General features: G+C 45.4%; 1 protein-coding gene across 1 annotated transcript in view; it reads right to left on the reverse strand.

The window, feature by feature from the left end:
- The window catches only part of LOC136645409 (dynein axonemal heavy chain 11-like), a 264,485-nt gene that overhangs the window by 107,818 nt on the left and 137,036 nt on the right, over nt 1-19,631 (reverse strand). The window contains 2 exon segments of the mRNA XM_066621643.1: nt 4,173-4,315; nt 17,405-17,528. Coding sequence (XP_066477740.1) covers nt 4,173-4,315; nt 17,405-17,528 — 267 coding nt within the window.

Consider the following 19,631-nt stretch of genomic DNA (forward strand, 5'->3'; position numbering starts at 1 on the left):
ACTTCCCATGAATGTTAGCAACTGTGATGGAGAAAATGTTTGTCAGTCTAGGACAGAGGTTCCCAAAGTGTGAGCTACAGTGTCCCGGGGCACCACATGGCATCTTCTTCCCAGCTTACTATTTGACACTGCTCAAAATCTCATGCAAATAAACCAAGTTTTTGTGCAAATAATGTGAAATATTGCAAAAATTTTTTGATTGTATTCTATTTATGATTACCTATTTATACTTCTTTTTATCCAGGGACCTTCCTGTGCTGTGAAGGCTGCATGGCACCCCTGTGACACAAAGGGTGCCACAGCCCTGGTAAGTTTGGGAACCACTGGTCTAGTATATTAACCTTTTGTCACCATCTTCCAGTATGTAATGCATCCCACCAGCTATTTATTGGTCTCTATCACTTTAAGTTATCAAGGACAAATGTACTAGCCAGTCGAAAAGGTGAATCTGCTTCTAGCTTTTTCTTCTAGGGAGAGTGTCAAGTGCATTCTGGCAGCAATACTTCATGTACTCCAGGAATTAAACCTTGTCCACTAGCTTACAAACTAGGTAAGCAGTTAATATTGGTGTGCAGTAGATAAGAGAAAAAGATAAGCGCAACCCCCCCCCCCGACGCAGGGAGAGGAGAGTCAGTGTTGGGGAGAGTCAGGCAGCCCTGCCAAGGACTTGGAGGAACCGGGAAGGAGGCAAAGAGAGGGAGCTAGCCCTCGGTGGTGGCTTGGGGAGTAGCCCGGCAGGCTCCCAGATGGGGGTGGGGAGCAAGGGTGGAGCAAGACGGCCTCTGCTTGCCGAACCACTCGCCCTGCCAGGCAGCTGGACCTGGTAGAAAGCCAGCAACAGGAACTGCCTGCTTGGTCTCTCTGTGGGGCCAAAATTCTGCAAGATATCAGCCCAGCAGCGAGACCAGAAGGGGCGGGGCAGACTGAAGAGGCAGGAGGGCTCATTAGGAGCCTGGTTGCAGGGGAAAGAAGTCACATCTCTCCAGGCAGCTGCAGTGTCGGGGGGGGGCAGCCACGTGGGGCTTAGACACTGTCCTTTCCTCGCCATTCCCTTGTTGGAGTTTGGAGCAAATCCGTCTGCTGTCCAGAGGTGGCAGGATACTGTCCTGAAAGAGTTAAGCCATGGCCCAGTTACCCTACACTTTGCCTGTCCCCTTTTGTTGACCTATGTGGGGGTGTGGCCCAGACCCTATAACCTTCCCTTCTGCTCCAAGCACGCACTCTCTTGCTCTCTTGTCTCTCTTTCTCACTGACCACCGACCTGTTGAGATGGCACCTAGCAGGGCTCTGCTGGTGCTGCCATGTTGACCACATGGCATGCAGGGCGAGGCAGCTTTAGGACCTTGCTATCTCAAGTTAGTGAACCTCTGATCATAATCAGATGCTGTAAACCTGCTTCTATGGAACCGTGAGTAAATGACTCTCTTTTGCAACTTCAACCAGCCATTGTCGTTTGTCTTTATTGATTAGCAGTCAGCTGGGTGTGGGAGCTTCCCTGGGTTGATACCCAACAAAGGGGGGGTCTGCTGCTGAAGCTACTTTGCTTCCCCCCAAAGAGGAAACCACTTTTTAAAGATTCCTCCAACATCCCTAACCTGAAAAGGGTCCTAGGGGCCTCGGAGGGAGGGAACCGAGCCAGGGAGCTCCTAGGATTTAGCTCCATTTAGCTCCACTGTGTACATACTTTATTTTATTTTTCTCTCTCTACACACACACAACTTAGACCATTTAGGAATGGAAATGGCTCCAGAGATAGAATAGTTTGAGAACCACTACTCTAGTTCACCACTGTCTTTTCTTCCTCACATCCTCTTTATTTTCATCTTCCTTTTTTAATTCAGGGAGAAAGCGGAGAAGGAATACTTGACCTACACCTCCTGGCACCTGCTAAAAACTATACCCCTTTACGTGGCACGAGCCACCCTGTGCTCCTACAACTCCCTGGACTGAGTCAGAGAAGTTCTAGCTCACCACTCTCCTTTACACTTCCTTTTCCATTCCATCGCCTACTTCCTTTTCCAGCCCAGAGACCAGGAGGATGAGCAGTGAAGGTGAGCGGGCAGGTGAAGATAAGTGCCTCCAGACAACAACGGAGCTGAGTAGACATGCATAGGATTGGACTTGGGCAGTCCAATCCTGAGCTACCTGGTGCACAGGGCTGCAGCGGCACCGAAAATGGCTGCCACTGCATTCTGCGCACTCCATGCAGCTGCTGCCTCCTCGGGAGAAGACAACTTTCGTCCTCTTCCCCGAGGTTAGGGGTGTCCAAAATTTTGGCAGGAGGGCCACATCATCTCTCTGACACTGTGTCAGGGGCCAAGAAAAAAAGAATTAATTCACATTTAAAATTTGAATAAATTTACATAAATGAATATATTAAAGATGGAACTTACATGAATGAATGAAGGTCTTGAAGTAGCTCAAGGCCTATAAAAGGCCGTGCACAAAGCACGGTCAGCCTTTCCTTCGCTGCCTCTGCTGCATTACAGATATGAAACACCAAGTAGTGGAGGGAGCCCTTGTCCCACAGCTCAGGTGACAGGTTGAACAGTCGTCCTCACACTGAGAGCAGTTGCATCGGGCCAGCACAGGCTCCAGCAAGTCTCCAGAGGGCCAGAGGCTCACTGGAGACTGAGGGCTCCCTGCGGGCCAGATTGGGAGCCCCTGAGGGCCACAAGTGGCCCCCGAGCCAAGGTTTGGGCACCCCTGCCCTAGGTGAACCGAGTAACCCCGCAATGGGGCTACTCGATTCTACAATGACCCAAAGGTCAGCGTAGAATTCAGAGCCTCAATGTCGGGTGGCCAGCCTGACATGGAGGCTCTGAATCCAGAGGAGCAAAGCTCCATTGGTCCCGCCTTTCTCCTGCCCCACTCCCTCCCACCAGTATGCCTCCTCCCCACCATCTCCCCACCCTTCCTCCGCCTCCCCCTGCCCTGAAACGCCTCTTCCCTGCCTCTCCCCATCTACCTCTCTAAAATAAGAACATAAGAAGAGTCCTGCTGGATCAGTCCAAGGCCCCATCTAGTCCAGCTTCCTGTATCTCACAGTGGCCCACCAAATGCCCCAGGGAGCACACAAGACCACAGACACAATGTGCGTCTGAACTCCAGTGCTCCACTGGCACTAGTCCAGTGCCAGCCAGCACTGGGCTAGCAATGGCAGAGCACCGGCACTAGGGCCTGCAAATGTGCCTTCCTGCACATTTGCAACAGCGTGCGCTGGCGGTGAGTCGGCACACACTCCATAGGATTGGGCCCTAAATCAACCTAATGGATGGGCTAAACCTGGAGGGAGTGGCACAGGTGGGCAGAGGCATGTATTGAGTGCTCTCCATAAATCTGCTATGACAAGCAACTGCCTTAGTTGGCCCAACAGATGGGCCATTCCTTGTGACAGGAGAGACTGACGAGCAGAAATCCTTTTCAGCTGGTGGGTTGCTGTCACTAATCAGGGCAAGAAAGCTTCAGAAAGACTCAGATTCTGTTCTGTTTGGATCACTGACTGCAGAACAAGCAAACACAATTCCACACTTTTGTGCATGTTGAGGTATTTGTGTGAGGCTACCATAGTGCTAAAAGGCATGATGCCAGATGTTTTAAACGTATAGAAAATTACTTTGCATTTAATGCTATATTCTAAGCAAAGAATGAACATCTGTTCTAAAAGTACATATACTCACAAATAACTTTACTCATATGGGTAGTCTAGAATAATCATTCACTGGAGATATTTGTATATGAAAAATTGCTTATAGATGTTTGATGCTTCCAGCCCAGTAATTGCCTCAACATCTATCCTAAGTGCTGTACAACTGTAGAAGCTACTATATTTTCTTTTTTAAAAAATCAATGGCAATATTACTTTGTGTTCTCTGATACAGACTTCTTAATCAGTAAAAAAAGGAGATGCAACACTACAATTCCAATTGAGCTTTCATAACTCAGTCTTGTTTTGAACTTAATACAAAGACAGGATCGTCTCTGGAAATTATGGTAGTCAGTAACTAGATTCTGTAAATTAAAAAAAAAATCAATATATTGATTTTCCTTCTTTAGTAACAAAGATAATATGCCACCAAAAATGTTATTAGAACTTATTTTGTGTGCATTATCCTAGAGCAGTAATATGTGAATCTGTATATTTTTTCTCTATACCCATTTTCTAGCTTTACCTTTAGTTGCTGACGAATTCGGTCAATGAAAAATTGCCAGCAGTTCTCTTTTGAATCCACTTGTCCAAGTCCCCAAAGTTCCATTCTGGTAAAAGAAAGGATGCTATCCACTTCATCTTCACTAAATAAATCAGGGATGTCACCTTCAAAAAAAGGGGGGAAAGTCTCTATGTAGAATTTCACATATGAAGTCTAGTCAACATTTAATATCCTTGATACAGATTGATTATATTCTTCTTATGATCACATACACGTGGAGCCTGTTTATCTGTGAATTTTTCATCCACGGATCTGGTTCAACACGAGTTCCCCAGAACCATGTTGAGCCAGACTTGGCTCCACCTGAACCCTTTAAAGGTACCTGAATCCACCTGAACTCTCTGAAGTGTAGCTCTAGTCTCCTCCAGAGGGCTTTCTGAAGTCCACAGAGGCCCCACACATCCACTCACAGCTTCTGTGGGCTTCAAAAAAACTCTACTTCCAGTTTTCAGGCAAAAACTGTGACATTTTTATGCCTTTAAAAGGCATTAGGTGAGCTAGGAATCCCTGGAGGGCTTAAGCCCCTTCGGAGGGCTTAAGGGGCCAAAAATGAGGATTTCCTTATCCGAGGTTTTCCATATTCACGGGGGGGGGGGGGAATGGATCTGAAAATGGATTCCCCCACAGATATTAAAGGGCAGGAGGTCTGGTCTAGAGGGTTGAGCCTCCATTTGCCTGAAGATAACATCCAAAGGTCGCCAGTTCGAGGCCACCGGCACCGTGCGACCTTGAAGCAGCTGACAAGCTGAGCCGAGCTATTCCATCTGCTCTGAGCGTGGGGGGATGGAGGCCAGAACGTGTGACCAGATCAAGAAAGAAACATCTGAATGTTGTGGTTTCTTGAAAGATAGAAACCTTCTTTCAAATTGTAAAAATCCCTACGGGGATTTAAATTGCCTGCCTATGTAAACGGCCTTGAATAAAGTCTAAGGAGAAATCTGAGGACCAAGAAAGACGGTATAGAAATATCTGTATTATTATTATTATTAAAGCCTTTAAAAAGGGTAAGAGGGGGGACCCGGGAAACTATAGGCCAGTCAGCCTAACATCTATACCGGGTAAGATGGTGGACTGCCTCATCAAAGATGGAATCTCAAAACACATAGACGAACAGGCCTTGCTGAGGGAGAATCAGCATGGCTTCTGTAAGGGTAAGTCTTGCCTCACAAACCTTATAGAATTCTTTGAAAAGGTCAACAGGCATGTGGATGTGGGAGAACCTGTGGACATAATATATCTGGACTTTCAGAAGGCGTTTGACACGGTCCCTCACCAAAGGCTACTGAAAAAACTCCACAGTCAGGAAATTAGAGGACAGGTCCTCTCATGGATTGAGAACTGGTTGGAGGCCAGGAAACAGAGTGGGTGTCAATGGGCAATTTTCACAATGGAGAGAGGTGAAAAGCGGTGTGCCCCAAGGATCTGTCCTGGGACCGGTGCTTTTCAACCTCTTCATAAATGACCTGGAGACAGGGTTGAGCAGTGAGGTTGCAAAGTTTGCAGACGACACCAAACTTTTCTGAGTGGTGAAGACCAGAAGTGATTGTGAGGAGCTCCAGAAGGATCTCTCCAGACTGGCAGAACGGGCAGCAAAATGGCAGATGCGCTTCAATGTCAGTAAGTGTAAAGTCATGCACATTGGGGTAAAAAATCAAAACTTCACATATAGGCTGATGGGTTCTGAGCTGTCTGTGACAGATCAGGAGAGAGATCTTGGGGTGGTGGTGGACAGGTCTATGAAAGTGTCGACCCAATGTGCAGCAGCAGTGAAGAAGGCCAATTCTGTGCTTGGGATCATTAGAAAAGGTATTGAGAACAAAGCAGCTAATATTATAATGCCGTTGTACAAATCGATGGTAAGGCCACCTGGAGTATTGCGTCCAGTTCTGGTTGCCACATCTCAAAAAGGACATAGTGGAAATGGAAAAGGTGCAAAAGAGAGTGACTAAGATGATTACGGGGCTGGGGCACCTTCCTTATGAGGAAAGGCTACGGCATTTGGGCCTCTTCAGCCTAGAAAAGAGACGCCTGAGGGGGGACATGATTGAGACATACAAAATTATGCAGGGGATGGACAGAGTGGATAGGGAGATGCTCTTTACACTCTCACATAACACCAGAACCAGGGGACATCCACTAAAATTGAGTGTTGGGAGAGTTAGAACAGACAAAAGAAAATATTTCTTTACTCAGCGTGTGGTCGGTCTGTGGAACTCCTTGCCACAGGATGTGGTGCTGGCGTCTAGCCTGCACACCTTTAAAAGGGGATTGGACAAGTTTCTGGAGGAAAAATCCATTACGGGGTACAAGCCATGATGTGTATGCGCAACCTCCTGATTTTAGAAATGGGTTATGTCAGAATGCCAGATGCAAGGGAGGGCTTCAGGATGCAGGTCTCTTGTTATCTGGTGTGCTCCCTGGGGCATTTGGTGGGCCGCTGTGAGATACAGGAAGCTGGACTAGATGGGCCTATGGCCTGATCCAGTGGGGCTCTTCTTATGTTCCCCACCTGTATTTATACTGCTCTTTATCCAGGGACCCCATAGCATTCATTGTATGCAGTTTTGCCCACACTGTTCTCATTTTATACAGCTTCAAGTTCACTGGGTAAATTCAATGGCTGAGCAAGGATTTGAACCTGGATCTTTGATCACATGTCCCTGAATGCACCTGGTGCAGGTGGGGAGAACAGACTGTGGTAGCTACATTCTACCACATTCTAAATTCTAAGTTACATTCTATGCATGTGCACTGTAACATCTGTATATTTCCTATGCACGTACATAGGGACATATAGACGATCTGGTGAACACACAGACAGCGCAATCCTATCTTGCCTGGAACAGGCAAGCCAGGAGGCTTGTACTGTATCCAGCGCAAGGTAGGGCTGCAAATTTCTCAGCTGAAGGTAAGGGGAAACTCTTCTCCTTACCCCTGGGTAAGTCACTGCAGCCCCTATGGGTCCCTTCAGACTTGCACCACCTCCTGAGGTGGCACGAATTAGAGGAGAGCAGAGTGGCTTGAAGCCTCTCTACGCTGCTCAGGTATGGGGGCTAGGATCCGGCATAACAGCTGGATCCCAGCCCCACCTCCCACTCCCCACCCGTCCACCTCCGGGACCGCCCTCCACCCGCCCTCCCCCGACTCCAGAATGCCTCCTGCCCTCCTCTTCCCCACCCTCCACAGAGTGTTGCATCAGCTGAGCTTGGCCGATGCAAGGCTTGCTCCCTCCGTGGGCGTGGCAGCTGAATTCAACCTCAATGTGCTGGCCCAGCCAGCTCTTGAGGAGGTGCAAAGATGCCTTGCATCATGTTTGCAACCCTCCTGGGCGGGTGCAAGGAACTTGCACTGGGCCAAGGGCAAGTCAGGATTGCGCCCTTAGTATGAAGGGGAAGTGTTTACCATTGTAGTCTGTATCCTCTCCTCCCACGCACACAAACATTCACTGAATGTGTGAGGAACATATAAAAAGCTCTAAAGTCTAACATTCTAGCCAGCACTATTCTCAAACAAAACAATTAATGCTTTTATGAGGACACAATAGCTCCCACAGTCAGTTGGGCTTTTGTGCCATCATTTTTAAAAACAGGAATACATGTTAGCATTTCACATAGATAAGCAAACGAAACATTACAGTTCTGAATGTTGCTTCAACTTTTTAAAAAATTCAGCGTTTTATCAGCTTTCCACAGACAGTGATACTCGGTGTATCTTGATGCTAAACTTAAATCATTACTATAATTAAAGCTCTATGTGCATTGGAAAGCATGTGCAGCCACATTCCCTCCCACTCTCTCCCTATTGTCTAAAAACCATTATTCTCTGTTTAGTTCTTTTCTATTCCCTGTTTCTCTGGAACATTTCCAAGATCGGTTTGGTTATTATTTAAACCCTTTCACTCTATGTTGGTGTGTTGGTATTTTGTGCTGTGCCTCATATAAGTTATGCATTATTGCTCTCTCAATAAAATATTTCCTATAACCATTCTCAGCAATTATTCATTCCCACAACCTCCAAATATAATAATCAATCTAATCAATCACTACAACTAAGTCTAAAAATTAAGCCCTCCTTTCTCTATTATGTTACGCAAATTAGGCAAATGAATGTTTTCTAAAACTTCGTGATATTTTGAGGTCCTCTGGCTCCCAGCCTGCCTTTCTTCCAATCTAACCCCTCCTATTTATTCTTTTTATTTGCAAACAGTTACCAATTAGGGTTGCCAACCAGTTAGTTGTTGCTGTTTTTTTTCCTGGCCAGGATGGTTTTTTGTTGTTGAGTGGTTGGCTGGCTTGTAGCATTTTGGGGGGGAAAGAGCTTTTTCTCTTCCTGTTACACATGCTCACTAAAGTTGCAATCCTCTGTATATTTACGTGGATCAAAACCATACTGAATTCAGTGGAATGTATTTAATAATAATGATAATAATAACTGGGTATTTACATATATACAGCCTTTCTGGTCATCAGATTACTCCTCTGACTTTATTCAAGGCAGTTTATATAGGCAGGCATTTCTAAATCCCTCAAGGGGATTTTTACTATCATAGAAGGTTCTCTCTTTCAAGAACCACACAGCATTTCAGGTGAATCTTCCTGGTCTGATCTCACTTCTGGCCTCCTGTGCCTCCCACGCAGGCTGACAAGCGGCTCCTTCATCTCTCACATGGAGGGCAGCCAAGACACTTCTTCGCTCAGAGCAGATGGAATAACTCAGCTAGGCTTGTCAGCTTCTTCAAGGTCTCGCCGTTCAGGGAGCTGCCGGTGGTCTCAAACTGGCGAACTTTGGATGTTATCTTCGGGCTAACAGAGGCTCTACTCTCTAGACCAGACCTCCTGCTTATTTCTGAGAAATCATGCCAAGGATTGGGCTGTACAGCACTTAACCTGCTCCATTCTAAAGCCAATGTGCATGTATGAATTCTTGTGTACGTCCAATAGGCTGCCCAGCTGCCATGCAGTTAAATGTTCATTTTTTATAAGAATGGGTTCAGGATCTCCCTTGGAGCAAGGCAACCCCGGCTGTCATCCTTCTTCCATGCCCTGGGAGCAGATGGGGAGAAGGGACTGGCTCCCCAAGAAAAGACAAGGGAACAGGTGGCATTGCTGTTTCCAAGATGGTGGCAATGCCAACTTTCACAAGGGCAGTGAAGGTTCTTCTGTGCATGTGTGGGATATCAGGTTTTATACTGGAGAGTAATGTCAGGAATCAGTGGCTTCTCTGTTTTTCTCATATGTATGGATTATAAGCCCTTCAGGGGAGAGTCCTGCCCTCTCATTCTTTGTAAACCACAATGTACATTGATGGTGCAATTATGACTATTGAAAGAGACCACCTAGCAGTTTGCAGTCTGTATCGGACAGGCTCTGCTCCCAAAGACTTCCACTTGGTGATGCAAGAACATTAGCTGTGGGCATCAGAGCCTGCACTGCAGAGGCCCCTGAAGTTCTGGAATGTTGGCCCTCATGAGGTGCTGTGAAGGCCTGGTCTTCTCTAATAGGGTAATAGGGTATATAAAACTGGTTTACGAGGCATTTGGCTGCCAATTTTGCTGTTGTTGCAATTACTGTTTATTGGTTCTGTTGCTTGCCAGATTTATTGTCCAATTGCTCTGTTTTCCAACCACTTTTGTTAGGAGTCCTTGAACTTCAACGAGACAGGGCGGAAATGTTTGAAATAAATAAATTAAATAAAAATAGATCTCAAGGAATGGTAACTACACAGTCACTGTTTAGCAGCATTCGTCCTGAATTCTGGCATTACAAAACTGGCCTTGAAAATCCCATACTGGGCCAATTCAGGGCAGTTTCATGAGAAATGCAAATGCTTAGATGTACTGCAGCATAGAGAACAGATATTGGCAGTACTTTGACTGTAGTTTAAAATTTCTGAAAACAAAATTAGATTTAGGACAACTTGCAACATTAGTTCCTCTGTTAACCTATATTCTGTTCAGGCAGGTTTTTCAAATACAATCCCCTGTCTTTCCAACTGTATGTAAATAGCTTTTCCTGTCTCCAATGATAATCATAAAATATTCATTTTTAATGGGCATTTCAGTACAGACAGAAGAATTGCATCTATTATTTTGGGGGACTCCCCTGAAAAAAACTCTCTTTTTTTTTTTTTTACAAGACTATACTATTGTCCAACAATCGTAAATGGCTGAAAAGGCTCCAGATCTTTTTACTGTGTTATATATGCAATTAGTGAAGAAACACTGTCAGCAGAGATTATTTTAATGGGTGTACAGTATTATTTTAAATGAAGTCTTCACCATCTGTTCATCTCAATTCTAAACACAAAACCAACTTATCTTACAATAGTTTAAGGAAATACAAAGATATTCTACTGCCGTATCAGCAATCCATGCTTGGTGAAATACTAAAATCTACATTGTTTTTCCTTGTTATCCACTGAAAAAATGGTAAGAATTTAATTCAACTTACCTTGTATCTGATTTATTTATTGACTATGGGCCCAATCCTATCCAACTTTCCAGCTCTGGTGTAGCCACAATGCAGCCCCATGGTAAGGGAACACATGTTCCCATACCCTAAGTAGGCCCCAGTGTCTGCTCCTCCACCACAGGATAAGAACATAAGAATATAAGAATGTGGTGCACACCCCAGTAGCACAACTGCACCAGCACTGGAAAATTGGATAGGATTGGGCCCTATATTTCCACCCTACCTTTCCCCCTGAAGGGACCCAAGGCGGCTTACAACATAACTCAAAATACATAAATCACAATTAAAACAAATTAAAACATTAAAACCATCACAATTAAAAACATACAATGGTGCCTCGCATAACAAAATTAATTTGTTCCGCAAGTCCTTTCGTTATGCGAGTTTTTCGTTTTACGAAGCGCGTTTTCCCATAGGAATGCATTGAAATTTAATTAATGCGTTCCTATGGGCAAGAAAAGTCAGAACAAAGTCAAATTTGGTTTACAAAGTGTTTATTAAGTGCTCTTTAAAGGCATACATACTGTACTGAGGATTTCAAAAACGGGGGGGGATGCTGAGTGGGGAGCTTGAAGGCTGTAATCCTGTGCACACTTTCCTGGGAGCAAGCACAATGGGACTTACTTACATAAACTGACATGAAGATCCTCCCCTTACTAGGGTGAACGGGGTCATAAACTGACATGAAGATCCTCCCCTTACTAGGGTGAACGGGATCATAAACTGACATGAAGATCCTCCCCTTACTAGGGTGAACGGGATCATAAACTGACATGAAGATCCTCCCCCTTACTAGGGTGGGCGGGATCATAAACTGACATGAAGATCCTCCCCTTACTAGGGTGGGCGGGATCATAAACTGACATGAAGATCTTCCCCTTAAAACAAACCAAAGCAAAACAAAAAAAAATTCGTCTTGCGAAGCACGGGTCATAAAAATTCATTGTGCGAGTTACCAAACTTCGCAAAACGCTTTCGTTCTGCGAGTTTTTCGGTGCACGAGGCATTCGTTATGCCAGGTACCACTGTACTATGTTATTTGCCAAACTCCGTGCATTAAACTATGCTATGCACCCAGTAGGTATTCTTCAAAGCAGAAAAAAATTATCCCAATTCAATACTGAAAAGAAACATGATGAACATATAAAGGGGAAACACCTCTTGAGCAGTTTTATCAATATCCATAAATATATTTGAAATAGCATCCTTTGCTCCTTGAGAGCACTTCTTATTGGAAGAATAATAAAACATCAAAAAGTTAATAATACAAGAAATGCAAATCTATAATCACTGGCTTCTCATTTTAATTTGTGCTGCAAATGCATTTTGGTGTGGCCTGATGAAGCTGGATAGCATACAATTGCTAAGTACTAGAACACAAAGACAATAGCATGGTGTTGTAAATCCCCCCCCCCCCCGCAAGAAGGCAGAACCCCACAAGTGTACAGAGGACCCCATGAGGAGAGCCTTCTTGCCCAGGCTAAATCCTGGTTGCTGCCTGCTCCTTGGCTCCATCAAAGTGTCAGAGAGCAGGGTGGGAAGTGTTCCATCACTTCTCCTCCTCCACCACCACCTCCTCAGACCTTCCTTCCCTGGGCTCTGGGTTTTCCCTACCTTTTCAGGGGTCAGGTGCTCTCCCAGGCCTCCAGTGGTCCTCATTCAGCTTCAGGTTTTAAGCCCTGTGCAATTCCCAGTCTCTCCACTCCTTCCTATCTCACCTCCCCCTTCCCTCCCCCTCTCCTTCTGCCTCCGAGACTCCTCCCTCAAAGACCTTCCATGTGGGGATCAGGAAGGTGAGGGCCAGCAGGTGCAATGCCACTTACTCTCCACCTGTTCACTGAACCCCTGGAGGGAGAAAGTATGAAGAGGGCATTTGAGTTGACTGGACAAGACCTGAAACAGTCAACTTTGAGGTTGACTGACTCAGGAGCATTCCCTTCTCCTCTGATTGAGGGATCAGATGGGAAGTTGCTTCACAGCAGCACCTGACCCCACCACAGCAAAGCATGTACTCTAGAATAAAGGGGAGTTTAATGCCAATAAAGGTCTATGCATGATGATGAATAAAGGGGAGATGGTTTTTTGGGTTGAGACCATATGTGCAAAGCCGGCCTATTAAATCCACAGGAGTTTCATAGTTGATTTCAATAAGTGGTGAAAGTACCCTATGAGTCTGCCTACAATTTGTTTGGTGTTGTGGTGCCATGAGTTGCTTTCTTTTGGTCAGCTTGTTTGCATCTGGTCCTCACCAACTCTCTTTGTACTAGAACTGTATCACATATGAGGCAATGAGCCTATCCCCAGCACATGTGGCTGTGACTCCCAGACCTCTATCTTTAAAAAAAAAAAAAAAAAAGTATTTAAGGAAATTTGCACAACTTTGCATTGAAGATAGGAAATGGTTGCTTCTTGTGTTTCATTTCTCAATCTCTTTGGCTAAATGAACTCTTTTGCTTCACAATGATATACATTGTGTTGTGTCCATGGCAGGGGCCCGCTCAGCTTCTCCCCCCTCCCCAGGGTTGGGCTCTACTGTCAAGGGTTCAGGGCTTTCCCAACTTACCCTGGCCAAGAAGGAGGGGAGAAGGTCTCTGGAGAGGTTGACACAAGCAGTTTATTTTTGTTAAGGCTTTTATATTCATTGGCCCTGTTACTTCTCAAAAGCCATGCTAGTACAATAGTACTTACAGAGGTCTGTGCCCGGTCTTGTTACGTCTCAGGGATCATGGGTGTCCAACAGACTTTGCTGATAGTCCTTGTCAAAAAGACCTTCTCCAGTTGCGCCTCACAGAAGGAGGCATCCGCAAGTAGGCGGCGTCTGGAGCTTTGCCCCCTGGTGGGCTTATTGCCTCTGGTGATAGACAGGTGGTATTGTCCCTGCCAGCCTGGGATGGCAGCCATGGAGGAACTACCTCCGGAGGGCTTCTTCCAGGGGGCTGTAGTCTGGATGAGTTCCCAGGGGCTGCCCCCAGGACCCAGAGGAGCTGGGTGCCTGGTACCCCAGGGCAGCTGGGGGTTGGGTGGTCCTCCTGCCCTACCGGGGTTTGCTTGCCCCAGATGGGTAGGGTCCTCCATTCCCCCAAAGGGCTCCTTGAGCCCCTTCCAGGCCAGGAACAGGTATTGGGCAGGGCCCGGGTCAACAGTCTCCCCATGTTCTCTCCCCTGGTTTGAAGCCCAGGGAGGAGCAACCTCTTCCTATGGCTGCCTGCCTTATGAACCCTGCAGCCAGCCCAGCTGTTCCCACCCTTTCCAGTCATGTGATCGGTCTGAGATCTCTTGAGATCTCAGGACTGGCCAGATCTGGGCAGTACTTAGTCTCTTCCCCTGCTCCTGAGGAGACCCCTGCTCTTCAGAAGACCCTGGGTCCCAAGGAGACCTGTGGCAGCAGGGCCAGACCTGAGCAACAACGCAGTTAAAACTGTGCTCTGTTACACACATATAGTGTTTATATCTTGAAAACCAAAAAATCTGCAGTCCCTGAACTGGCACAATCGTGCAGAATTAAATTAAGAAATTTTTTTTAAGAAACTGATATTTGATGAAAGACTACAACATTCATTGAAAATCAACTAATATCAGCTAAAATCGGCTAGTATCAGGGGCAGCATGTACCCCCAGCCAGCCTAAATTCCCTCAAATGCTGCTTCTGTGCACACACCTCCATGGATGCAGAAGAACGAGTGCATCTCTGCCCATCCTTCTTTTTACTTACAAAGAGCACAGCATGCAGCCTACAGTTCCACACAGCTTCTTTTTGCCAGACCTTTTGTAAGAAGGAATAGGAGGGCAGGCTCCAAATCACCTCTAAGTACCAAGTAGGTGAGAAGAGATCTGTGGAAGTCCCTTCTGGCTATTTTGGAGGGAGAAGGGAAGAGGGGAACTGCAGCACCACCAGATTGCTTTTTTCTGCCTACTCGGTGCTTTGTAAACACCAGGTAGGCAGTGAGAAGCAATTTGGAGCATTTTTTCTACCCCCTTCTCCTCACAGCAGCACTGGAGAGAGAACTGCCATTCCCAGCAAGCTGGAAGAGGATTGAAACACACAGAGGTCCAGCAGGTTAGAGAGAGTGGTAGACAAACAGGTGGGGTCTTGCCCGTTTACCATGGTGCTGCTCCATGCTCTTTTCCAGTTACTTCATGGCAAGGCCAGCTTTGAGCAGTATTACACAGACATTGAAATTCCCCTCAAGCTTTCACTATAGTCTAGTAAGTGACAAAATGCTCGTCAGTCACAGAAACAAATAAAGAGTTGTTGTGCACTGACAAGATAGAGCATGTATGGTAATACTTAAGGTTGGAATTGACATGATTTACAGAGATGTCCAACAAGAGATGAAGGAAGTCATCAGACAGTAAAGCAGTGGTCAGATTTCAACTTCTGGCATTTTCCCCCTAAGATGAACTGAGGAAGTTCATTGTGCTATAAATGACTTTCTGTTGTCTAATCAATCATATACAGTGGAAATTGGCAAGAATATATCCAATGAATTATCCCAAGCCAGGTCAAAGAAGAAACATTGTTCCTCTTTCAAAATTGCCACAACATTTTTAATGGAAAGAGTTTTCAAAAACAACAACACAGCTTTCACTTTATCAAAACGTGTTTGGTCCTTGGAGAGATCCAAAGAACTACGAGTGGAAACAGCCATAGGAGCTGTTTGACAAATGTTTCAGCAAAATTTTGTGTCAGAGTTTATGCAGCATTGTATTAGGCAGGTTCCAGGGCAGTTCTCCTTATGCTTCCCTTGTGCAAATGGCTATGGAAGCTTTTGTGAACTTGGAAGAACTACTTTGGAGTTAGTTTCACTTTTCCCAAAGGGCAAAAGTGTCATTCCAGGACCAGAAGATGTCTTCTGCATTTGGAAAGGTACCTTTGAGTGCCTCTTAAAACTCTGGCTGTTAGAAGATAAGGATGCGATTCTATCTAACTTTCCAGTGCTGATGCTGCCATGCCAATGGGGCATGCACTGCATACTGGTGGAGGGGGCAGTTATGGAGGCCTCCTCAAGAGAAGGAGACATTTGTCCCCTTTCCCCGAGTAAGGGAAACAGCCCAGCAATGGGGCTTCTCAACTCTGCACTGGCCATTTTGATGGCACAGACTCAAGAAGACTCAAGGTTGGGAAATGTTTTTTCTACTCAGATGACAAATTTTGATCTGGTGGCATTTTTTGCCACATGAAACTATTCAAGAATAATTTTGTGTGGCTATTCAATGGTATCAGTTGTTGATTATGTGATAAAGGCAACACAATCCTGAGTTGCCTGATGTGCAGGCAGTTAGGCATACCAGGTAGCTGCCGGCAGCTCCTCGAGAGAAGGAGACATTTGTCCCCTTTCTCCAAGTAAGGGAAACAGCCCAGCAATGGGTCTTCTCGATTCTGCATTGGCTATTTAGACAGCGTAGACTCAAGAAGCCTCATGAGCTCCACTGGTTCTGCCCCTCTCCCGCCTCTACCCCTCCTGCCTGCACCCCCTCTGCCAGTCCTGCCCCACTCTCTCCCCCCGCTGCACCTCCCCACCCGCTGCGCCCATGCCCCCCTCCACTCTCCACCGCCTGGCGCTCTGGGAGAGTGCCTGGCGGCAGACTGCAGGCCCACCACCAGAGCTGGGCTAGCTCCAGCACTGAGCCATGGTCCTGCACACAAACATGCTTTACGGCACGTTTGCAACAGTGCATGCTGGCAGTGAGCTGGCACGTGAAGATCAGGATTGGACCTTAAGTCACATTATTACAATTTAGAAAACTGGCAATGAAAATATGCAAACACAAATGCATGTGTGCATCGCATTCAGAGCAGTTCACTACTCTAGGCATTGCAGCACATGAGACCATCCAATAACCATCTCAAAATGAAGTTGTTCTTTTGGGAATCCCTGGACTGATGTAAGAACAAGAACCCCTATCGTCATGCTCTGTGCTGGCAAAAACAGAGACATGCAAAATATGGAGAGTGCAAAAAATATTCTATAAATCTAAAACATATTCTTACTGCTAAGTATATTTAATGAGAAAACACCATAACGCTTTGTTAGCACAAACCATTTTATGTGGATAAATTTTGAAGACTATATCTATGAGGTTGTTCAGAAAGCCACACACATACAAATACAGGCAATATAAAATGAAATGAGAGAGGAGGGTCCCTGATGCAGGAATTTTTGGACATCTTTGTACTTGCAGTATCTGTAAGTATAATTTAAGGGATCATTCAGTTCTGGTTCGTGACAATGTGGAGTGTAATCCCTCTGCAATTTTTGACTCTAAAAGATGCACCACAAATCATTAATGGCTGACAGTTTACATTGGTGAGATGTGTGTGGACTCAAACCATGCCATTTTATATAACAATATCGAATATTAAAATAGTGGAAGCGTTTTATAATAAACAGCACTTTTTTCCTGATTGCAACTGATTATGTTATGCAGCTTGTTCTGCCGGTGTCACAAAGGTGACTTAATAGCTCCTATAACTCATCTCAACAGCTGACCTTTCCCCCTCACTGATGAAGTCTATTCAAAGCCTGGTGGCCTTTGGCTTGTTTCAGGATCATCTATTTCTCAACTCCTTTGATCATGAATATATTTTTCAAAGGGTTTTTTTTTACATTAAAAAAAAGTCCAAGAAGACTTCAATGGTATCTTTAAAATATGTTATTTCAATAAAGTACAAAAGAAACAGCCTTTCCATCTTTTTTTTTCTGTTTGTGAGTTTTTGCTTACCTGATGCCAGCATGTCGTTAATTAAAATGAGAAAATGCTCATCAGGGATCTGAGCATCTGTGTGAAGAAACACAGTCCCGATGTTCTTCACGCCAACTTTAAAGTAAAGTGTTGCAATATCGCTCTGTAGAAGAAAAGGAAGTTTAGATCATTACCAAAATATGCATACAGAACAGTACTGAAAAGTAAAGCAACCTCATGAAAGGGAAATTTAAAGATCCAATTTTTTACATTCAAATTATCTGAAAGAGAAATTACATCTCTGTGTACAATGTGGAAACCTAAGTTACTTACTGGTTTGATAAGAATCTTGTATATAACAAGCTGCATAGGACTTCCACATCTTGGTCACACTGAGATTCCAATTGGAGGTGTGGCAGAAGGTACAGTCTGGAGTTTGAGCTGTCACCCTGCCTGAAGAAGCTAAGTGGGATCAACTTGGTCATGCCTTTGGAGGGGAGACTGGAAGCCACTGACAAGCTATAATAACCAACTGTGAGAGAATGGAGTTGCAAATGAACCGCCATGGTGAGAGAGCAGAGGAGTGTGGAGAAGTCAGCTGGCAAGAATGGATTAACAGTCTGAGAACCTGCCTGGACTTGATTTGTAGTTGCCTGTGGAAGCTTAAAGGCATGAGAAAGGCATGAAAGGAATCTTTTCCTGGAGGTTTTTAAGGAAAGAATGGGAAGGCATTACAAAGGAGACATCCTCCCTTGAACAGGATTGCATTATTTTTCACCCATGGGTTCCTTCTATCCCTGTTGTTCTACCTCAGGGATGTCAAACTCATTTCATACAGAGGACCAAATAGTATTCATGATGCCTGCTGAGGCCCAGAAGTGATGTCATTAAGCAGAAAGTGATGTCGTTAAGCAGGTCATCGCCACAAAGAAGTACTTTTTTCTCACTTAGGAACTTGGCTGCAAATGACAGAAGAGAAAATATGCAAATCTTGACCATATTTTCAAGATATGGGAGAGGCTAATCATTGTGTAGGTTGCCCTTTCAGCAGTGACATCTCAGCACAACTCTGCAACTGAGAGTAGCTGATCGTGATACTTGGAGAAAACAAGGCCAGATAAAGAGGTTCCGCAGGCCACATCCGACGACGAGGCCTTTATGTTAGATACCCCTCTTCTATCTCTTAACATATAGCAGTAATGTTATTGTTGGGACCCCTCCCAGATGCCCTGACCCCCGACTTACCCTGGAGCAGGCACCCCATGCCCAGGGTGGGGAGGCTTCTCTGCCCTTGAGGGCGGCAAAGAAGGTTGGCTCACCCCAACCAGACAGAGGAGGCTGGCAGGGCAAATAAGGAACACAGAAGGAAACAAGCCAGGAACAGGAAAGGCCTTTTCTGCCCCACCTGGAGGAAGGGGAGGGGCCAAAAAGGGGGCAGGCTTGCTCCATAAAACAGGGAAGCCACGGATGAGAGGCAGGCAGTGTGAAGCAGGGAGCTGTGAGGTGAACAGCTCCTGCTCCCAAGCCAGGGGTGGCAGCTCTGCTAAGGAGGAGGACAAGGGTGCTGGAACCCCTTCCCCTCCAATCTGAGGCCAATCTGAGGCCTCCCTGGGGGTGGAACAAGCCTGCTCCAGGCCCCTCCAGGGGTGGGCCCCTACAGTTATATTACTATCACTTGAAGATATTCAAGTACAAATGTTCAGAAACTGGGTTGCTGGAAGGTAATTTTGCAGATCCATTAACAAACGATAAACTTGCAAACACAGAGAGTCCACACTGAGCAGGTAAAACTGAGATGTAGCAAAATCAAACAAACAAACAAACAAAACCCCAAAGTGAAACATGCCCTTTGTACTTGGCATGGACTAATATTCAAAGTTACCTGCAAAATGAAAACAAATGCAAAGAAGGGTTTGCCAGAAACAAAGCTCTCTGCTGGAGAAGATCAGACTGCAGTAAGATGATAAATGGATCCCTTTGCATCTGGAAGCAGGCTGGTGCAAGCAAAAAGCAAATCTCCCTAGAGGGCAGCACATAATTATCAATTTGAAGACATAGGCCTTAAGGGGGAAAATGCTATCTAATTTATTGCTAGAACTTAGAGATCATTCCAAACCCCTTGTTGCTTGCCCTCTGTGTAGTGTTTTATTTTATTATTTCACACATAGTACATCTGGTGTTTTTAGAGCATTTTCCCACAAGAGATGAAGAGCTCCACATAACAGTGTCCCTATCCCATAAGGTAACACTACTATTATTCTCATGT

This window comes from Tiliqua scincoides, chromosome 1 (genome assembly GCF_035046505.1).
Source record: "Tiliqua scincoides isolate rTilSci1 chromosome 1, rTilSci1.hap2, whole genome shotgun sequence".
In the NCBI taxonomy this organism is placed as follows: domain Eukaryota; kingdom Metazoa; phylum Chordata; class Lepidosauria; order Squamata; family Scincidae; genus Tiliqua; species Tiliqua scincoides.